This window comes from Narcine bancroftii, chromosome 3, assembly GCF_036971445.1.
Source record: "Narcine bancroftii isolate sNarBan1 chromosome 3, sNarBan1.hap1, whole genome shotgun sequence".
NCBI lineage: Eukaryota > Metazoa > Chordata > Chondrichthyes > Torpediniformes > Narcinidae > Narcine > Narcine bancroftii.
Genome location: NC_091471.1, coordinates 251,830,833 through 251,848,190, shown reverse-complemented (window position 1 = coordinate 251,848,190; position 17,358 = coordinate 251,830,833). Strand labels below are relative to the sequence as shown.

Genomic DNA, 17,358 nt, shown 5'->3' with positions numbered 1-17,358 from the left:
ACTTCACTACACCACACCAATATCGGTGTCATTTGTAAACCTGAAGAGGAGGGAGACAAAAAATGGAAAACTATAGGTCAGTTTACTTAACCTCCATTGTGGCAAGAGTCTAAAATCAAGAAAGAAATAACTATTTGTATTCTATTTCTATTCGTTAATAATTTGGGGTGGCACATTTTGTGTAACATTTAGCGCCACGTTCTTACAGCACCAACAATTTGGTGTTACCCCATGTCTTTGTGGGTTTCCTCCAGGTTCTCCACCTTTCAAAAAAATGTATGGGGGCGGGGGGGGTTGTAGGTAATTGGGGTATTTGGCGGCATGGGTTTGTGGGCCGGAAGGGCCTGTTACCTGCTGAATGTCTAATATATTAAAGAAACTTTAATTTTTGAAATCAACACAGCGCACAATTTCATACAAGCAAAATGAATGAGTATAACTAGTAAAGGTGTAGCAAAGATTATTTCTAGGCCCACAGTTACTTAGTTTATATATTAATGACTCCAGAATGGGCTGATTCTAAGGTATCCCAAGATTGCTGAATACACAAAAAAGAGTGCAAGGGTATGCTTGTTATTTTTGTACTGTTCAAATGACGGGGATAAGTAAGTAGGAGAAAATCTAGTTGTTGGGGGGAAATGTAAGGCGATGCAGTTTCGGAAAGGAATTAATGACAGGCTATTTCCTAAAAGGAAAGAGGCTTGAAATGAGTGGAGTACAGAGGGACCTGGCAGTTCCACTTTATGATACGGCAGCACTGGCAGATGCAGCGGCAATTTAGGAAAATTGCACTTCATTGTAAACTCTAATCCCAGTCGTACGGCTGGAGATGTTTTGTTGCATTTGTATAGGATGTACTCTGCAGAGTTTTGGTCTCTTTTTGTTTTCAGAAAGAAATGTACTAAATTAAAGGCAGTCTGGAAGATATTTACTTAGGCTAACTCCTGAAATGAGAGTTGTCTTGGGGTTCTTTGGAATCTCACAGATGAGGAGTGATCATATTTCAAAGATGCAAGAGCCTAGGGAGGCAGGATTAGATTAGATTCAACTTTATTGTCATTGAGCTAAGAAAATACAAAGCTAATGAAATACAATTAGCATCTTATGAGAAGTTTTAAAAACAGTGCTGTATACAAATAACTACCTGCAAATAAAAACAAGTGCATTCAGCAAGCAAATAATTACAAAAGTACTGACAATACAATGTGAGTGCCGCACCACTGGGACTTAAGGTTCAGCAGGGTCACAGCCTCGGGAGGGGGGGGTGGAGGAGGGGGGAGAACAGAGCAAAGGCTCCTCTAGCGCCTACAAGATGGAAGAAGAGTAATAAGCCCATAGTTAGGGTGAAATGCATCTTTGATGATGCTCTTTGCCCTGCCCAGACAGCGTTCCTGAGAGATGTTCTCAATGGTGGGCAATTGGATGCCAATAATCCACTAGGCAGTTTTCACCACCGACTGAAATGCTTTATGGTCCAATACTAGACAGTGGCTGTACCACACTGAGTAAAATTCCATCAATATCCTTGGACAAGGGTGTACCTTCTTCATGCTGTACAGAAAATAAAGGTGCTGTTGGTGGTGGATGTAGAGATGATCAATGATTTCAAATGGAAACTAGGTAACACTTGAGAGAAGTGTGCAGAATTACAGAAATAGAACTGCATAATGGGTCTGAGTACCCTTCAGTTAGGCAGCCTGGAATTGAAAGGCCAATGGGGACTTGATTTGCTTTATCAACTGCCTGAAGATAGGTCCACGTGATGAGAAGGGAAATCACTTGAATGATGGTTTGTGCCCAAGCCCAGAACTGAGAAGGCTTTTGCGCAGGAACAGAAGTTGGCCGGAAAGTCCTCAAACCTGGTCACCCTTCAACATGGTCATGGCTTCTGTGCCATTCCCCATGACTCAGTTTCTAAATCATCTCTATCATGAATGCATCTAAACCCTTTACCACCTTCAGGGCAGAGGGCGAACTGGATGAAATCTCTACACACCAGTTTTAAATGATCAGCCCTTTCTTTAGTCGTCATGTTCATGACTCAACAGTACTGGGTTTTGACCTGAAACGTTGACCATTGCTTTCTTACCACTGATGCTCAACACCGTGTGTTCCTCCAGCAGTTTGTTTTTGCCTCTCTTTCCCCAGCACTGGCGTCGGTGTTCCATGAATCGGAGCCCATTTCTACCACACTACACTTTGAGCCACTCATTTCTACCACACTACACTTTGAGCCACTTGTCAAATCCTTTTCACTCTTTGTCAATTTGCTTGTAGCTAAGATATCTGGAGATTATCACCCTTTTGGTTCTGCTTTTTTTTTGACTCATTGTCTTTTTCTTCATAATAAAGTATTGGTGCTGTGCACAGCATCTATTTCAGTGCTCCAAAAATGCTGAAATCAATAGGCTGTTGGTTCAGGTCTCCATGGGAGAAATATCTAATCTGTCAAAGCAATGCTGCGTTGTCCCGCTTGTTGTAAGTTTGACATCAAATGAGATTTGTCTCTTCTTGCAGAAAGATGCTGTGGGACTTTTTACCAAGGTGTTGTCCATGCAGCCTGTAATATAGTCAGCAGGCCAGCATTGGAGCCTAAGATCTGTAACACTATATAACTTTGGGCCAACAATGTCATTGCTGTTCTTTTTGGTGTCTGACATTCAAAGACAGCAACTTCTTCCAAAGAATCGTTGCATTTTTAGCTCCGAGTTGTATCACAGTGGGAGTGAAGGCCAGATGGGGAATGGAGCCAAAGAAAGGCCAGATGCAGTTCAACTGACAAGAAAATCGAACCAGAGCTGGACTTGCCCTGTTACTGGCAGGACCCAAAAGAGTGTGGTGGGGGGGGGGGATCCCCTCAGGATGCAGGTTCGCTCTTTAACAATGGCAGGTCAGGCAGACATGAGTGAAAAGAGCCTTTCAGACAGTTTGACATTGATTGTGGGGAAGATGATGTTGGCGAAGCCGTGCAGCTTTGGTCCCCTCACTATCGGAAGGATATTAAAATGAGGGAAAGGGTACAGAGAGGTTAGGGGAGTTGAGTTGTCATGAGGGATAAGAAAAACTAGACCTGTTTTCCATAGAACTCGGGAGGTTGAAAGGGGATGTTATTGAGGTCTATAAAATCATGGGGGGCATGGATAAGGTGAATAGTGATGGTCAGCTCCCTAGAGAAGATTAATCTGAGGGGAAATCTATATAAAGTGAAGGGGGTGGGATTTAGAAGGGACGTGAGGGGACAGTTCTTCACTGCGAGGGTGGTGGGCACATAGAATGAACTGCCAGACAAAGGGGGGTAGCTTCCTTGAAGAAACACTTGGATAACTCCATGTATTTAAGGGGATTGAACTATTCCATGTATATGGGCGTAGGACTAAAGCAGGAGGGCACCCTATGTATGAGCAAGTGAGGCCTGTTTCCCTGATGTACGGCAATGACTGTCACAACGAAGTGATTGTGTTCAAGAAATGTTGGTGTTTGTGATTCTTTAATATTGAAATGCTATTTTATCTCTCCTTTCTCAGCTGTTTACTCGCCATTCCTTCCCACATTCCCTCTACCACCACCCCTCCCTCCCCCAAAAACACCTCGTACTTCTGAATCGTTCAGTGTTTTCTGGTTTTGTTGTAAAACATTGTGATCTGAACTCTTCCATTGTGTTAATTGGCCACCCAGATTTGATTAAAGACTCCATTATTTAATTGTATTATGAAAGAGGGCATCTTGTGATTTGTCCCCCTCCCCACTGTGTATTTGATGAGATGGAGGGTATCATGTCGATTGGAGCCAGGATAAGAGTTGTGCCCTATGGTTTATTTCCAGCGATACAACAGCTACCCTGTGACTCCTCCAGAGTTTTGGAGTACTCCACTGGGTTGGTGCCAGGATAGCCTTTGAGTAGAAGAAATGTTTCTTTGTCAAAGACTTAAATGGAATTTTCCAAATATTGATTCCTGGTTCTGGTCCTGGTGCAGGAAAAGACACATTAGGACAAAATTTTAGTGATTTAAAAATGTCTTGGATGACTGCTAAATATTTTGTGATAATAGTTGATAAAAATGTCATCAGGTGAGATGTGCTAATTAATTGTTTTCTCTCTGTTACAGATTAAATGCTGAGTGTGACACTTGGAACCAGCTTTTAGAAGTCTATTGCCAAAATGTAGACCAAGCAGCTAAGTAAGTTCCTGCCACAAATGTTCTGCTTGTCTTATACGTAGGTGCCCCTCACAATGTGTGAGCTTCATTGAAAGGAAAGAAAATGCTGGAGGTGTTGGGAAATGGAAAAGGTGTCAACAGTTCATTAACTGGGTACGTTTGATGACCTGTGTAGAATGTGCTCACTGTTCTTGGGGGCACATTTCACACTTGAGCTCAAGCCCAGTAACCTGCAGCACAAGAAATCTTCCTGCACACTTTTCCCAATTGTAATCTTTGACACAGGTACATTAACATCAATACCAGTTTCATCTGGATTCCATCTCCCAACCTGATTCACGTTCTCGAAAACAGACACTCTGATCTACGTTGCTACCCCGGTACAGTGTTGCTGTATTGGTAATTGCATTTTCTTCGTGTGAGATGTTGAACTGGGGTCCTGTGTATGATCAAGTGAACATCATAGATTTTATAGTGTGATATGCTGAGGAAGTGAGGTCTACAAGTGTTTCAGCCAATATTTATCTCTCAAGAACCTCAATTTTTTTTTTAAAATAAAAGGTTGATAACACTGGACAACCATTTTTTTCGAAAGCTTTGCTTCCTGAAAAAAATGGGAATTATGATAGACAACTTCAATCTGAACACAAAGATAATTTCAGATGTGCTGTATTGTGGAGTGGTTCTCAACCTTTTTTCCACTCACATATCACTTTGTGTAATCTCTTACTAACCACAGAGCATATATAGTAGCCTATGGGAAAGAAAAAGGAGCCATAGATCCTCTGGTTAGTAAGGGATTACTTAGGGTGGTATATGAATTTGATGGGGTGGGATGAGAACCACTCGCGTAGGAAGTAGGAGAAATGTCAAATTAACTTTAATCGTAAAATAGTGTTGACACATTGCATAAGTTCAACTGACATTTTTTTAAAATTCCGCTGGTTTTCCTTTGTACTCAGTATCTGATGCCTCTCATGTCAGTGTCCAACAATAGTCGGCCGGCATTGATGGATTCCAGTTGCCCTGATACTGCTTTTCCATGGTCACAATGTCCAGGTGAAACCTTTCACCGCGTTCGTCATTGACGGCACCGACATCAACAGGGAAGGAGTCCAAGTGCAAATGCAGAAAATGAATTTTCAATGACATGTTACACTTCAAGTTTCTGTCTGCTTGAAATAGACTTGAGTATGACTGGAAATCACAAAAATAGGTTGTATCTAGAAAACAGTACGTGATAAGAAAATTTTATGATGATTTTTGTGATCAGCAGCCCAGAATCCATAAAAATCTTCGTTGTCTATGTTATCTGATTTTTTAAAAATTCCTGTTTGGGGTTTTTAACTCTTGCCATTTACTTTTGTACTTCCCCAGTTTCCTCATCTCCCCTGACCCAATCATTCTTTTCTCAATTTCTACATCACCATGCTCTTCTCAGTACGAGCAAAGCAATAGGTTTCTTCCGACTGCCGGCTGAAATCTAGCTGGTCCTCCTCCCACACCCAGAGTCAGAAAAATGTTATGAGATTGCTTCGTTCCTGTCCACCAGAATGGTTTGAGTGCTCTCGAGACACATCTGACAATGGGAAATATTGGCAAAGTCTTAATCAGTTACCATATATTTCGGTGTATGAGACAACCCATTAAACACACCAAAAATAGCTTGTCTTGTAGGCCAAATACAAAAATTCTACTCCACTTGATTGGTTCCATAACCCATACAGACCCCACCTTACAACGACATCTAAAATCCTTCGACATCATTGCAGGAGGCAAATAACTCGGCAGGTGCATCCAAGTCTCACTGTTTACGCTGTCATCAAACGGATCCCAGTCTGAATCTGATGAGTCAGCTTCCACTTTGTGGTCAGTGTCCCACATACTGTTTTCATTTTGCTGGAGGCTCCATGATAACACCCACCTTCTGGCCATTCCCATCAGCTTCATCAAAGTGACACCAGCTCAGTCAACACCTGTATTTTTGGGGACTTGTCTTATACACCAATATATGATAAACCATGAAATTCAGATGGAATTGGCAACCATTTTATCTGTTGGTTGATTTGTTTGCCAAAATACACAGTCATTTAAGTTTCCTGTGTTTGGGACACAATTGCGATAAAGCAAAGAGAAATTTAGGTGCATACATGCTTTATTAACATTCAGTAGTATAAGTTGCATCGTGAAACACTAAAATATTTCTGGGTGGGTGGGGGGGGGGGGGGGGTCGACTTGTACACCGGATTTACTCTTGAGACCTTAAATTTGCCAGAAAAAAAGATTGGCGTTAATTTGGCGTATAAGTTGATGCTGGAAGCACCACGCCGCCACTCCCCAACACCTCCCCATTGCTGGGTGCTGCCATAACCGCTCCTACCTGGGACCCTGTGGTAGCCATCACCGCTCCTGCCTAGTAGGCTGAGGTTCCTGCTTCCACCGGGAGCATAATGTCGGCTCTGTGGGCCGTCGCCGTTGCTGCCTGGAAGGCCGAGGTTTCTGGTCCAACCTGGAGCATGATGTTGCTGCCCTAGCTCCTGCCTGGTAGACCGAGGGTTTTTTCCAAAAAACATAGTTAATTTACAGATTTTTTTACTTGTGATTGGGGTGTTTTAAAAAATTTTGGGTTGTTCCTGGGAGGCCCAGACAGCTCAAAAATGGGGGTCAACTTGTACGTTGGATATACTATAAAATTAAAATTAGACTGAAGAATGGGGGTCGACTTGTACACTGGTCGACTTATACACCAAAAAACAAGTATTTTGAGGCCGGTAACAAAATATTTTCATCTTGTGAACCTCCAGAGCAAGAGTGAAAGACAAACTGGGCTGATCTGCCATTCTAATGGTCAACAGTGAAGTCTAATATTCTTTTACTACTTTTTTATGTGATAATTTAATATATTTCAGCAACTTAGAACAGGCAAAAGTGACTAGAGGGGCATCAGAACCAAGCCCTGTGATGGAGAATTCACAGATGGATGTGATCACAAGCAAGCCAGATTATCAGCCTATTCTGGACAAAGATGCTCTGATTCTTCAGAGTATGGAATGCATAGTAAGTAGATGGGCCAAGGTTTGGGGTTGATGGGGCAGGATGGGATGAAGCTTGAGGTTGGGAGATGGCACCAGAGCAGTTAGCAGAGGCCTGTGGGCTAGCAAGAGAATACTCTATGGTTGCATAAAATGGGAAACAGAAAATATTGCTGCAGGTCCTTCCTGCTTTAAAGACAGAGTTTAGATCTGGAGAGAACTGGTCAACTAGAAGAAACATAATCCCTGTGGATCGCTATGCCCACATCTTTTATTTGCCACACATCTGCCCTGGCCTCCTCCGCCTCTGGATGCCACACGAACTGGATTTTCCTTGTCTTTTACCTCACCAGCCTCTGCATTGACATATTGTCTTCTGCAATTTTCGCCACCGACAACGTGATCCCACTGCCAGAGACATCTCCCCACTTTCTGCAGAGACTGCTCCCTCTGGGATTCCCTCATCCACTCATCCCTTCTCACTAGTCTCTCCCCCTCGGTACCTTCCCCTGTGATTGCTACACTTGCTCCCTTGCTACCTTGGGGCTCCAAACAGTCCTTTCAAGTTTACTGTGCCTAGTGCCCCCTTTGTGGCCTCCTCTACATTGGAGAGACTGGATACAGACTGGGAGATGGTTTTGTTGAGCACCTTCGCTCTGACCACTGCAATAATGAGGAATTCCCATTGGCCAACTGTTTCAATTCTTCATGAATGTCCCTGGTTTCACGCACTGCCAAACAAGACTACCCACAAATTGGAGGAACAGCACCTGATATTCTTTTTGGGGACTCTCCAACCAGACCACACTAACATTGACTTATCTAGTTCTGTTAGACCCTTCCCCTACCTGTCTCTCTTATTCCCTATCCCTCTGTTTCCTCCAGCTCCGGATCCCTTCCCTCACCATTCAGAGAGCTACCTGCTTTCTCTTCTCTCCCCCATCACCTCAGCTCTTTTCTCTTTTGTCCCCCCCTCTGCCCTTGCCTGTGCTCCTCCCCACGACCCTTCCTCTCCTCCTCCTCCCATCTTTTTATCAGCTGCTTGTTGATCATACCTTGACAAAGGGCTTGGTCCCGGAACATTGGTTACATTTTGCTCCCCTATATTTGGGTGACCTGCTGAGTTCCTCCAGCACTTTGTATGCACAAAAATCACAGTGTCATCAGACTTGCACATCATGATGATGGCCCATGTGGAATGAGCCACCAGAGAAAGTGACCCAATCAGGGACCATTCTCTTTTTGCGTTCAGTTCTGGTTGCCTCATTGCAAGAACATGGAGATTTTAGAGAGGGTGCAGAGATTTACTGAGACGTTTCCTGGATTGGAGAATGTTATGAGGAAAAATTGAGCCAGCTATGGCTTTTGGAAAGCTTAAGAAAACTTTGTGGAGCAACGCAAGATGATAGGTGACTTAATAGAGGTGTACAAGTTTGAGTGTCATAGATAGGGCGTGCAGCCAGCAACTGTTTCCCTGGGCATCAATGGCAAACACCAGGGGGCATGTTGTTTAAGGTGAGTTGGGGAAAGATTTGGAGAAACATTAGAGGTAGGTTTTTATACATAGAAAGTGGTGAGTGCCTGGAATGCATTGCTAGGATGTTGATGGAGGCTGGTATAACAGGGACATTTTAAAGGCTCTTGGATAGGCACACAAATGTAAGAGAAATTGAGGGTGAGAGAGGGAAGGGATAGATTGATGTGGAGTAGATTTATATAGGTTAGCATAATGTCGTGGGACGAAGTGCCTCTGCTGTACAGTAATGATCAATGTTCTCTGTAATTACATAGTTTTAAAGACATTGAGACCAATACATGGAGAGCCAAAGTTGATAAGGATATGGACCAAATGCAGGCAATGGGATTGGCTCAGGATGAGCTGGACTGAAGGGCTTGTTTCTTCTATTTGACTCAACCTTTAAGGTTGCCCCTAGAAGACTATGTACTTCCAGTTCCTCCAGTGAGCTCAGACAAGTAATTTATCATTTTAAAGCTTGCTCTGCTTTCAGACATGATGACCCACTTATTACCTGCCAATTGGCTGAAGTCATTAAAATTCAGAAATGACCTTGAGGATGGTGGCTCTGGGCTGGAGGGAAGTGGGGGGTGGGGTTGTAGATATCCCTGTACTGCCTGCACAGGGAAAGAGGCAAACTCAAGCTGAACCTTGCTTAGTGATTTCAGTGTCATGTTTTTCACTGAGTAAGTCAGCAATTTGAAGTGATTTAGACTCAATTAAATGCATGCTGTGTTGATGTGTAATACATTAAAAAGCACGTTTGCGTATTGCACAACAATCACAGATTCTGCAGACTTTTCTGGTGCCTAAAATGACAGTTTTGAGGTTTCATCTGTGCTTGGAGATTACTTGAAACGGAGCTGAATTATAATCTCTCCTAGATGGAGCAGATCACCAAAACCATGAACTTAATTAACACAGCCCGCCAGGAATGGGATTCCTGTCTGCAGCACATCTGCAAACAAATGGGTAAGTTCCTTCACTACTTTGTGTCCTGACCTGAACATGACCTCCTCTGAAGCCAAGCTTGGAATCTGTCTGCTCACTCATTAGTTCTTATTCTTGGATCACTAGGATTTGAGGAGGAAGAATTGTACGAGCCATTTCTAAACTCATTTTCCTTGTCCTTTGAGCAATTCACAACTTATTGGAGCAGAAGTATGTCAATAAGGCCCATCGAGTCTGCTCCGCCATCCTAATCATGAGCTGATCCATAACCCCCCCACTCCCCAGCTTTCTCCCCATAACCTTGGATGCCCTGACTAATCAAATACCAGTCAATCTCTTAAATAAACACGACAACCTCCCTACCACAGCCGCCTGTGACAACAAGTTCCACAGACTCAGGACCCTCTGACTAAAGGAAATTTTTCCTCATCCCTGTTTTAAATTGACGCCTTTTTATCCTGAAGTTGTCCCCTCTTGTCCTAGAATCCCCTTCCATGGAAATGCTGTTCAAGCCTTTCAGCATTTGAAATGCCTCTGTGGTCCCCCCCCCCCACCATCCTTCTGTACTCCAATGAGTACAGTCTGAGATCAAACAATCATTCCTTATTTGTTAACACTTTCATTTCTGGTATCATTCTAGTAAATCTTCTCTAACCCTCTCCAACACCAGCATGTCTTTTCTCAGATAAGGCACCCAAAACTACACAGTGCTAACTGTACACCAGTACTCTATTGTCTCAACATTGCATCCCTGGTCTTGTATGGGAAATTAATGTCAATATTGATCTCGCCTTCTTCACCACCGACTCAACCTTTAGGGTATCCTGCACGAGAACTGCCAAGTCCCATTACAATCTTAGCCATGGTTTCAGTGGACTCACAATTTGGAATCTTACTCTAAACTGTTAACAAAGGATGAAATTTGGTGTCTAGATCTAGATTCTGTTCTGTGGAACCTTTCATTCAAGGATTTTTGTTTCCTCCTGGGAAACCGCTTTTCACAAACATGTTGCAGGTTTTACATAAAAGAACAGTTTGATTCTTCCTTGACGGAAGGAGGTGAGCCATTTGTCCTTTCACTGTTGTGTCAATTCAGACCATCTGCTGGAGAGCAAGAGAACGTGAGGTGCACGATTGAGAGAGGGAAAGTGAGCAATTGATGTGCACTTTGATAGGGTAGCTTGACAAACCTTGGATGATAAAGCAAACCAATGATTCTTTTCCCTGCAGCAGCCCAAGCATTTGAAGGGCTGGAGGCGAATCCACTTCAGAAATTTTTAAGGACCACAAAGAAGGGGGCTCTCGACAAAGTGAGTGAAAGCCACCTCCCTGCTCCTGGTGCCCAAAGGGTGTGAATGAGGCATGTGGTTGGATTTGAACTTTCCCTTAGCATTTTACCTGAGACTCTGGTTAGGGTTGAGTGGAGGAATGAAGTTCTGTCTGTAGCATTTTGCCCGCTGGGTTCCAGATGGAAGGCACAGAAGTTGGTGCAGAACAAGGAGGGAGTGATGTGGGCGCACTGGATTCCTGCTCCCAGAGTGGATATAATGGTTGTGTGATCTGACCAAGCTCTCACGAAGAATGTACAAAGAGTCTGAGACCCCCGACAACTTCAGAACAGAAGGAAAGGATTTGTGCTGGCACAATTTTAAAAAAATAAAGATGAGACCTGACCGATGTAAACCTGCCCCTTACGACACCTATTCTTGCCTTCAACTGCACTACCTCTTTGGTTTGAACTCTGTATGAATCTGCTGGAGCCTGTGTTGAAGTGAATGGGAGATGTCATAGTCCAGAACCATCTATCTGTAAGTACAGTCCATCAGATGGATGTTAGAGTCTCTCCCCAGAAGCCAGCACTGTTCATAGGCAATAAAAGTATTGGGTGCCATCACCTTTCCTGTCCAAAAACAATCCCTGGCTGACTGAGATCATTTGTAAATTTGTTCTGTTGCCCTGGATTATCCAGACTGGCCTAATGTCTTAGTTTTTTTGAAAGAAAACAAAGACTTTTCCATTTCCAAACTATTTGTCACAATAGGCCTCTCCGCACCACATTATAAAATGGAGATTGCCTGGAAATTTTTCCGGGATCCCTCCCATGAGCTTGTGGTGTGAAAAGGTTGGCCCAGGAATTTTAAACAGGTCCATGGGAAATTTTCACAGACCACCCTCTCCCTGCGGTGTGAAGAGCCAAATGGCCAAGAAGGGAAACCTCATGATGTGTCACGTAAACGATTAAAATTAAAAGGTAACGCCTGACAATAGCAGGCCACTTCAGCACGTCACGACAGGAGCTCAATGCGGGATGAATGGCCGTCCTTGTTAACCATAATCCTTCACGCAGCTATATTCCCAGAGCGGTTCTCGCTTTGTAAGGGATTATAGGAAGCGAAGTCTGCCATTCGTCCCGCGTTATGCCGCCGCAGCGACATGCTGAAGCACTTGGGGTGCGGGGGCGAGAGCAAGGGGTAAGCGCTGATGGACGGGTGAATTTGCATAATGTGTCATTGGTTGAGGATGGGACCCCCCCCCCCCCCCCCCACAAATTGCTGGGAGGGAAAATTTCTGGGAATTTGGACCATGGTGTGAAAATGGCTAGTGTAATCTTTGGGAGAAAGCAGGGAATCAGCCCTGCCAGTCATGCCCTCGCATCAATCTGACTTTTATCCCTTTGATTTAGTCTCACCACCTTCTCAGATTTTCTATTTGTTGGTACACTAAGGCAGTTTACAGCGTTCATTTAATCTACCAAGCACATCTTTGGGGCGTGGGAAGAAGATGGAGAAAACCAAGCACTCTGAGGTTGAACCAGATAGACTGAGGCCAGAATTGAACCTGGGTCTCTGGCAGAGTGAGGCAATGGGTCTACTAGCTGTGCCACAAATGGATGACTTTGACAATAATGGAAGGCAAATTTGGTTCCTTTTGGGTGGAGACAAGTTTACGCAAAAATAAATTTGCCCAACCCTCAAATTTATGGGTGGGAAGCGATTCTGGGAAACGTGAAACCAAAACCTTTCGTAAGTGCTTGTCTTAGAACCAAGATTTTAGCTCATTTAACACTTAGGAAATAGTAAGTACAAGTCATCTCAACATTTTTAAATGCTATTAGTGATTTCAGGCACTAAGATCACATCAGCCCTTTTGTATTTTCATTAACATCAAATGCATCAATATCAAGTTGTATATTAAAGCTTTTGTGCTGATCAGTCTTGATTCTTTTTCTAGTGTCCGGTCATTGATGGAAAGATAACAACCTGAAATGTTTGTTGTTTTTCTTCAGATATTGTTTGATTGACATTTCTAACTGTTTGTTTTATTTTCAACAATTATTGATGCTGATAATTAAGAACTAGTGCAAACTGGCCACCAGAACTTTGCAACTTGGAACTATGTGCTGGAGATTGGTCCTTGATGCACAGTCGCCGTTGTCTCATTTTTCAAAATTGGAACTCTGTCTGCTTGCAATTTAAATACACTGTCAACTAAATTTGTAGCCTCGTTCCACTTTTTTTTTCAATTTTAGGTTTCCTTTACTTCCTGCGGGAAGCTTGAAGTGTGGATTTTAATACTGAATATTCAGTGATGAATATGTTATAGTTTTTAATGAGTTTAAACATGTGCATTACTCTTTTCCAGTAAATTTGACACAATTTGTTTGGTTTGGGGAAATCGTTACACATAAAAAGCTCATATTAAGATTTATAGAAACTGATTTGTGGCAAAAGAAACATTTTATTGTTTCGTGTTACCCATACGAATAAAAACGCAATACAACCGCTTCCTTAACATGGTCTTCTTCCAATTACTATCAAGCTGTTAACACAGGTACGTACATGGTTTTGAAGGAAAAGTTTTCTAAGGCATTAACTCATTTCAGTAACTGAAAATCGACCTACTGTGCTTGTAGCTACATCCTGAAAGTGTAAAATGTAAATTTAATTCTTTTTATGGGGGGAGGGGGAGTTCAGTACAATAGCCTTCTATTGAATTCAATTTACCCACCATTTTATTACTATGAAAAAATGCTGATATTTCAGCTCTCTATGGTTCTTTCAAAAACACAAACACTTTAGACGGTAGCTTGTCCCGGGAATTATTATTGTCTGAATTTAAAGGAGAGGTACTCAAGTTTTGTGGTAACCCAATCACTGTCCGGTCTACTGGGGAAGTTCTTTTTTTGGAGAGCAATTGGGAAACTGTGTTTCATGTGAAAAGAATTTGCAAAACATCATAAGAATAGCTATGTAACATTTATAACCCAATTCAATACAAATATACTGCCTGATTCTAAGGTACCATGTTGTAAAATTGAACAGTTTTTATGTTGGTCACTTAGTGAAATGCCACTGAGAAAATGCCTTCCATTAAAATATTGGCAGCAGCTCCAACTTGATTGAAAAACTGAGGCTAGTATTGAAAGAGAGCTTCATTGATTAAGCCTGGTATTTGGACCATTAAATGTTGTTTATGCTGTTCTTTTTCCCCCAACCACCTTCCATCTGTGTAAACAGAAATTGTTTGTACTTTGAGATGGAAAGTGACAAATGCTAGTGGTTGAAGTTTTACATTACTTCATCCTTTGATCGAAAATAAATTGATCAAGAATGTTGGACCTTTTCCAAAATCGGCAAGCAGATTGGAAAGGGCATGCCACTGTTTTAGACATTGATGTCGTAAACCGAGGGCACGTGCACCATAACAGTGATTGTAAGTCTGAATGTTTTTTGAGTTGTTTTAGTGGTGGTGTCTGAACAGGTGAACAGCATCTTGCGGCGTGATCTAAAGTGATCAGTGCGGAGCTGGGAGTGCCAACTGTCCCCTCCTCTGGTTATCGGCTACAACAGCAGCTTGTCCAAAGGTTCATTTGCACCACATCTTGATGATTTTTCATAAAATTTTCAATGCAGAAGATTTATGGAAATGGAATGAAAACCAATAAAAAATCTTTCAAATTTAAAAATGAGAAGAAGACAACAGTTTTAAAAGCTTAATGTTAATGGGGGCAATTTTTTTTTGCTTGTCTCCCAATAATCCAGGATCTCCTGCTCCTTTTCACTTGGGCTGCCCTGCCTTACTCATCTTCGGCATCCTCAACACCTCAATCCAAATTCAGCACAGATCACCCCCGCACCAATGCACACAGTATTGCCGGCCTAAAGCTTTGTGGGACTGAATACATTCATAGCAAAACATGTAACATTCAAGGGCAGAAAGGAATCCTGCAGCAACACACAATGTTTTTTCGAAGGTAAGGAAGTTTTCTGGGACAGCTATGTTTAAACTTCAACCAGTCATTTCCTTACATTTTACAATAACCGAGTCAAAGCTCACACTGTAAAAATTACCTTTGGGATTTAGAATTTGTACAATAACAGCAAATTTTCAAAAGTTCAAACATCACAACCATCAAGACATAACACCAGAAACAAAAGATTAAAAAAGTTAGTAAAGCTGAACCATCTGTACTTTTTGTGTGAGCATCTGACATGGAGATTTTTGGTACAGGCAATGTAGATTTGGATAGATATTAATTTAACACAAAAGGCAACTACAAAAAGGAACTGGTTTTCAGGAATGTCACAACTCCAGATTTGCGAATAGATACTATATTAACCTGACAGTCTGTGCTAAAAAGTTTATAAAATTCCAGTGGAAGCGCGTCATTTCTGCAATCCTGACAGCCTTTTACCAAAGTAAACTTTTCTAAATTTTCAATGCAATTTCTGGTGACTGGGATGCAGAGTCCTATAGTTCCACCTGGAAGAAATGTTTATCTTTCGCTGCTTTCTAATTTATGGACTGGTGCGTCCTGCTTGGTTATTCCATCCCCTCCCGTCCCTCACTTGAAACAATTTGATACACAGGAGTTTGCCCAAAAACCAGCACAAATTAGGGTGACAGAGAAGCCTTTTTTTTGATGAAGCATAACTAAGGAATGGAACTACAGAGTACATAAGGTCAGAATAAGTAACAAAATCCATTATTATTTTATTTTTCATTGTTAATCTCAGTTTTAAGAAAATGTTAAAGGGCTTTGGCCATTGTTAACATTCACACTGCACAAGAGTATCAGCAGGTACAATATTACCTCACTGCTTCAGTATCACACAGGCAAGTGCAGACTAGGTTTCAGTTAGTCCAGTCACCCACACAGCAACAGGTCATTCCTGAAAAACTTTTACACAATAGGTTTTTTTTTGTTTTCATAACACCACTCCATGTTGTGGAGACCGTGTTAGCACGTCTAATTGAAATGCCTCTTTCAAATGCAGTGGTGCGACTGGTGAAATATCCTTCATCCCACTGTAACCAAGCTTGAAGATGAAATGATCCAAAGTCAGCCTTAAGAATTATTTTGCTTTCTAGCCAGATTCTGAGCTGATCTCTTAAAACTAATACTAATTTCTAGTCAGACACTAAGACTAACACGTCAATAGAAAACAAAAAGTCAGTCTGCATTAGTTTATTAGACCTGCATGCCCTAACAACCACATGGTCAGTGTAGGGTTCATTGTCTGTTTTTGCAGTCACTTCAACCTATATAAAAACACAGCTAAACAACTGCTCATTCGGAGCAGGAACTTTGAAAAGCAGTAATAAGTTGGGTTTTATTTTCATGCATCAGACTGTTAAAATAACCTTTTCCTAATACAGCTGACCCGTGAAGCTGAATTAATTAAAACATACATTGCAACACAGAATGAGACAGATAGGTTAAAACTCACAAATGTAACGTGATGACTAAAGTATGAGAATGTCTAGTGTGTATTGCTGAGAGGTAGTGTGTAAGTACTGTAACCTAAACAGGAAGCATTCCTCTATTGGTTTCAAAAGGGTTTTACAGTGAGGTAATTGGCTGCACTCCATTGTGTGAAAAATGTATAAATACCTTTTCTTGTCATACTATATTTACATATAGGTGGCAGGGAGCTTCTACCCAAGAAGGTATCCCAAATACCCTTGTAGTGATACCACGGTGGAGTCACGTTCTCATCCATGGGCCTAGTGAAGTGAACACCAATGGGCAGTAGATGACCACTGACTCATCAGTTGGAGGTATCGGAGTTGACACTGCCAGGACCTCCGGTGGGAGAAGTCACAGAAGACGGGGTAGTAGCGTCCTGCCAGCTGCCATTAACCTGAGTTTTTTAAAAAAGAGAGCAATATCAAAATTCATCCGTTCTGATCCTAGATCCACATCAAATGAAATCTTTCATGTGCTCTGAGATTGTAGTCTGCATGCTTTTTGGGTTACTCCCATTGTCAATGGCTCATAATCATAGAACTCTCTCCCTCACAGTATTGTGGATAGGCCCACATCTCAAGGACTGCAGCTTCCCATCACCAGGACAATTAAATGCTGGCTCATTCTGTCCCAAATCCCTTGAATTAATAAAAATAACTTTCAAAATTATTTTTCAAGGAGCTGTTAAAGAGAAGTCAGAAGAATATAGCTTCCTATTCTTTCCTCCCCAGATATTCCTGCCAAAGATGTCCAAATATTCCCGAGATTTGCCAAGTCATAAACCTGAACCAAAGGTCCTGTGATAACAAACTTTAATGCCACACAGGACTTAGGACTTGTAAGCACATATTCATAATAATTCTCATCAATGCATAGAAGAGGAAAAAGGTAACACGAGGAATTAAACTTCACAAGTGTGACAGAATGAATGTATTCTTAGTGTCTAAGATA

The 17,358-nt window shown here is 42.0% G+C and overlaps 2 protein-coding genes across 7 annotated transcripts in view; one reads left to right on the top strand and one right to left on the bottom strand.

The window, feature by feature from the left end:
• LOC138758540 (kinetochore-associated protein DSN1 homolog) overlaps positions 1–13,448 on the top strand; it is a 37,369-nt gene extending 23,921 nt beyond the window's left edge. For both annotated transcript variants that reach the window (XM_069927584.1, XM_069927586.1), the window contains 4 exons: positions 4,107–4,178; positions 7,067–7,214; positions 9,590–9,677; positions 10,887–13,448. In XM_069927584.1, coding sequence (XP_069783685.1) covers positions 4,107–4,178; positions 7,067–7,214; positions 9,590–9,677; positions 10,887–11,011 — 433 coding nt within the window. In that variant the 3' untranslated portion in view covers positions 11,012–13,448. The remainder of the gene's footprint in view (positions 1–4,106; positions 4,179–7,066; positions 7,215–9,589; positions 9,678–10,886) is intronic.
• The window catches only part of pbx4 (pre-B-cell leukemia transcription factor 4), a 540,918-nt gene continuing 536,934 nt past the window's right edge, over positions 13,375–17,358 (bottom strand). For 4 of the 5 annotated variants that reach the window (XM_069927581.1, XM_069927582.1, XM_069927578.1 and 1 more), the window contains one exon: positions 13,375–16,801. In XM_069927581.1, coding sequence (XP_069783682.1) covers positions 16,709–16,801 — 93 coding nt within the window. In that variant the 3' untranslated portion in view covers positions 13,375–16,708. The remainder of the gene's footprint in view (positions 16,802–17,358) is intronic. The other variant, XM_069927580.1, reaches the window with a different exon arrangement.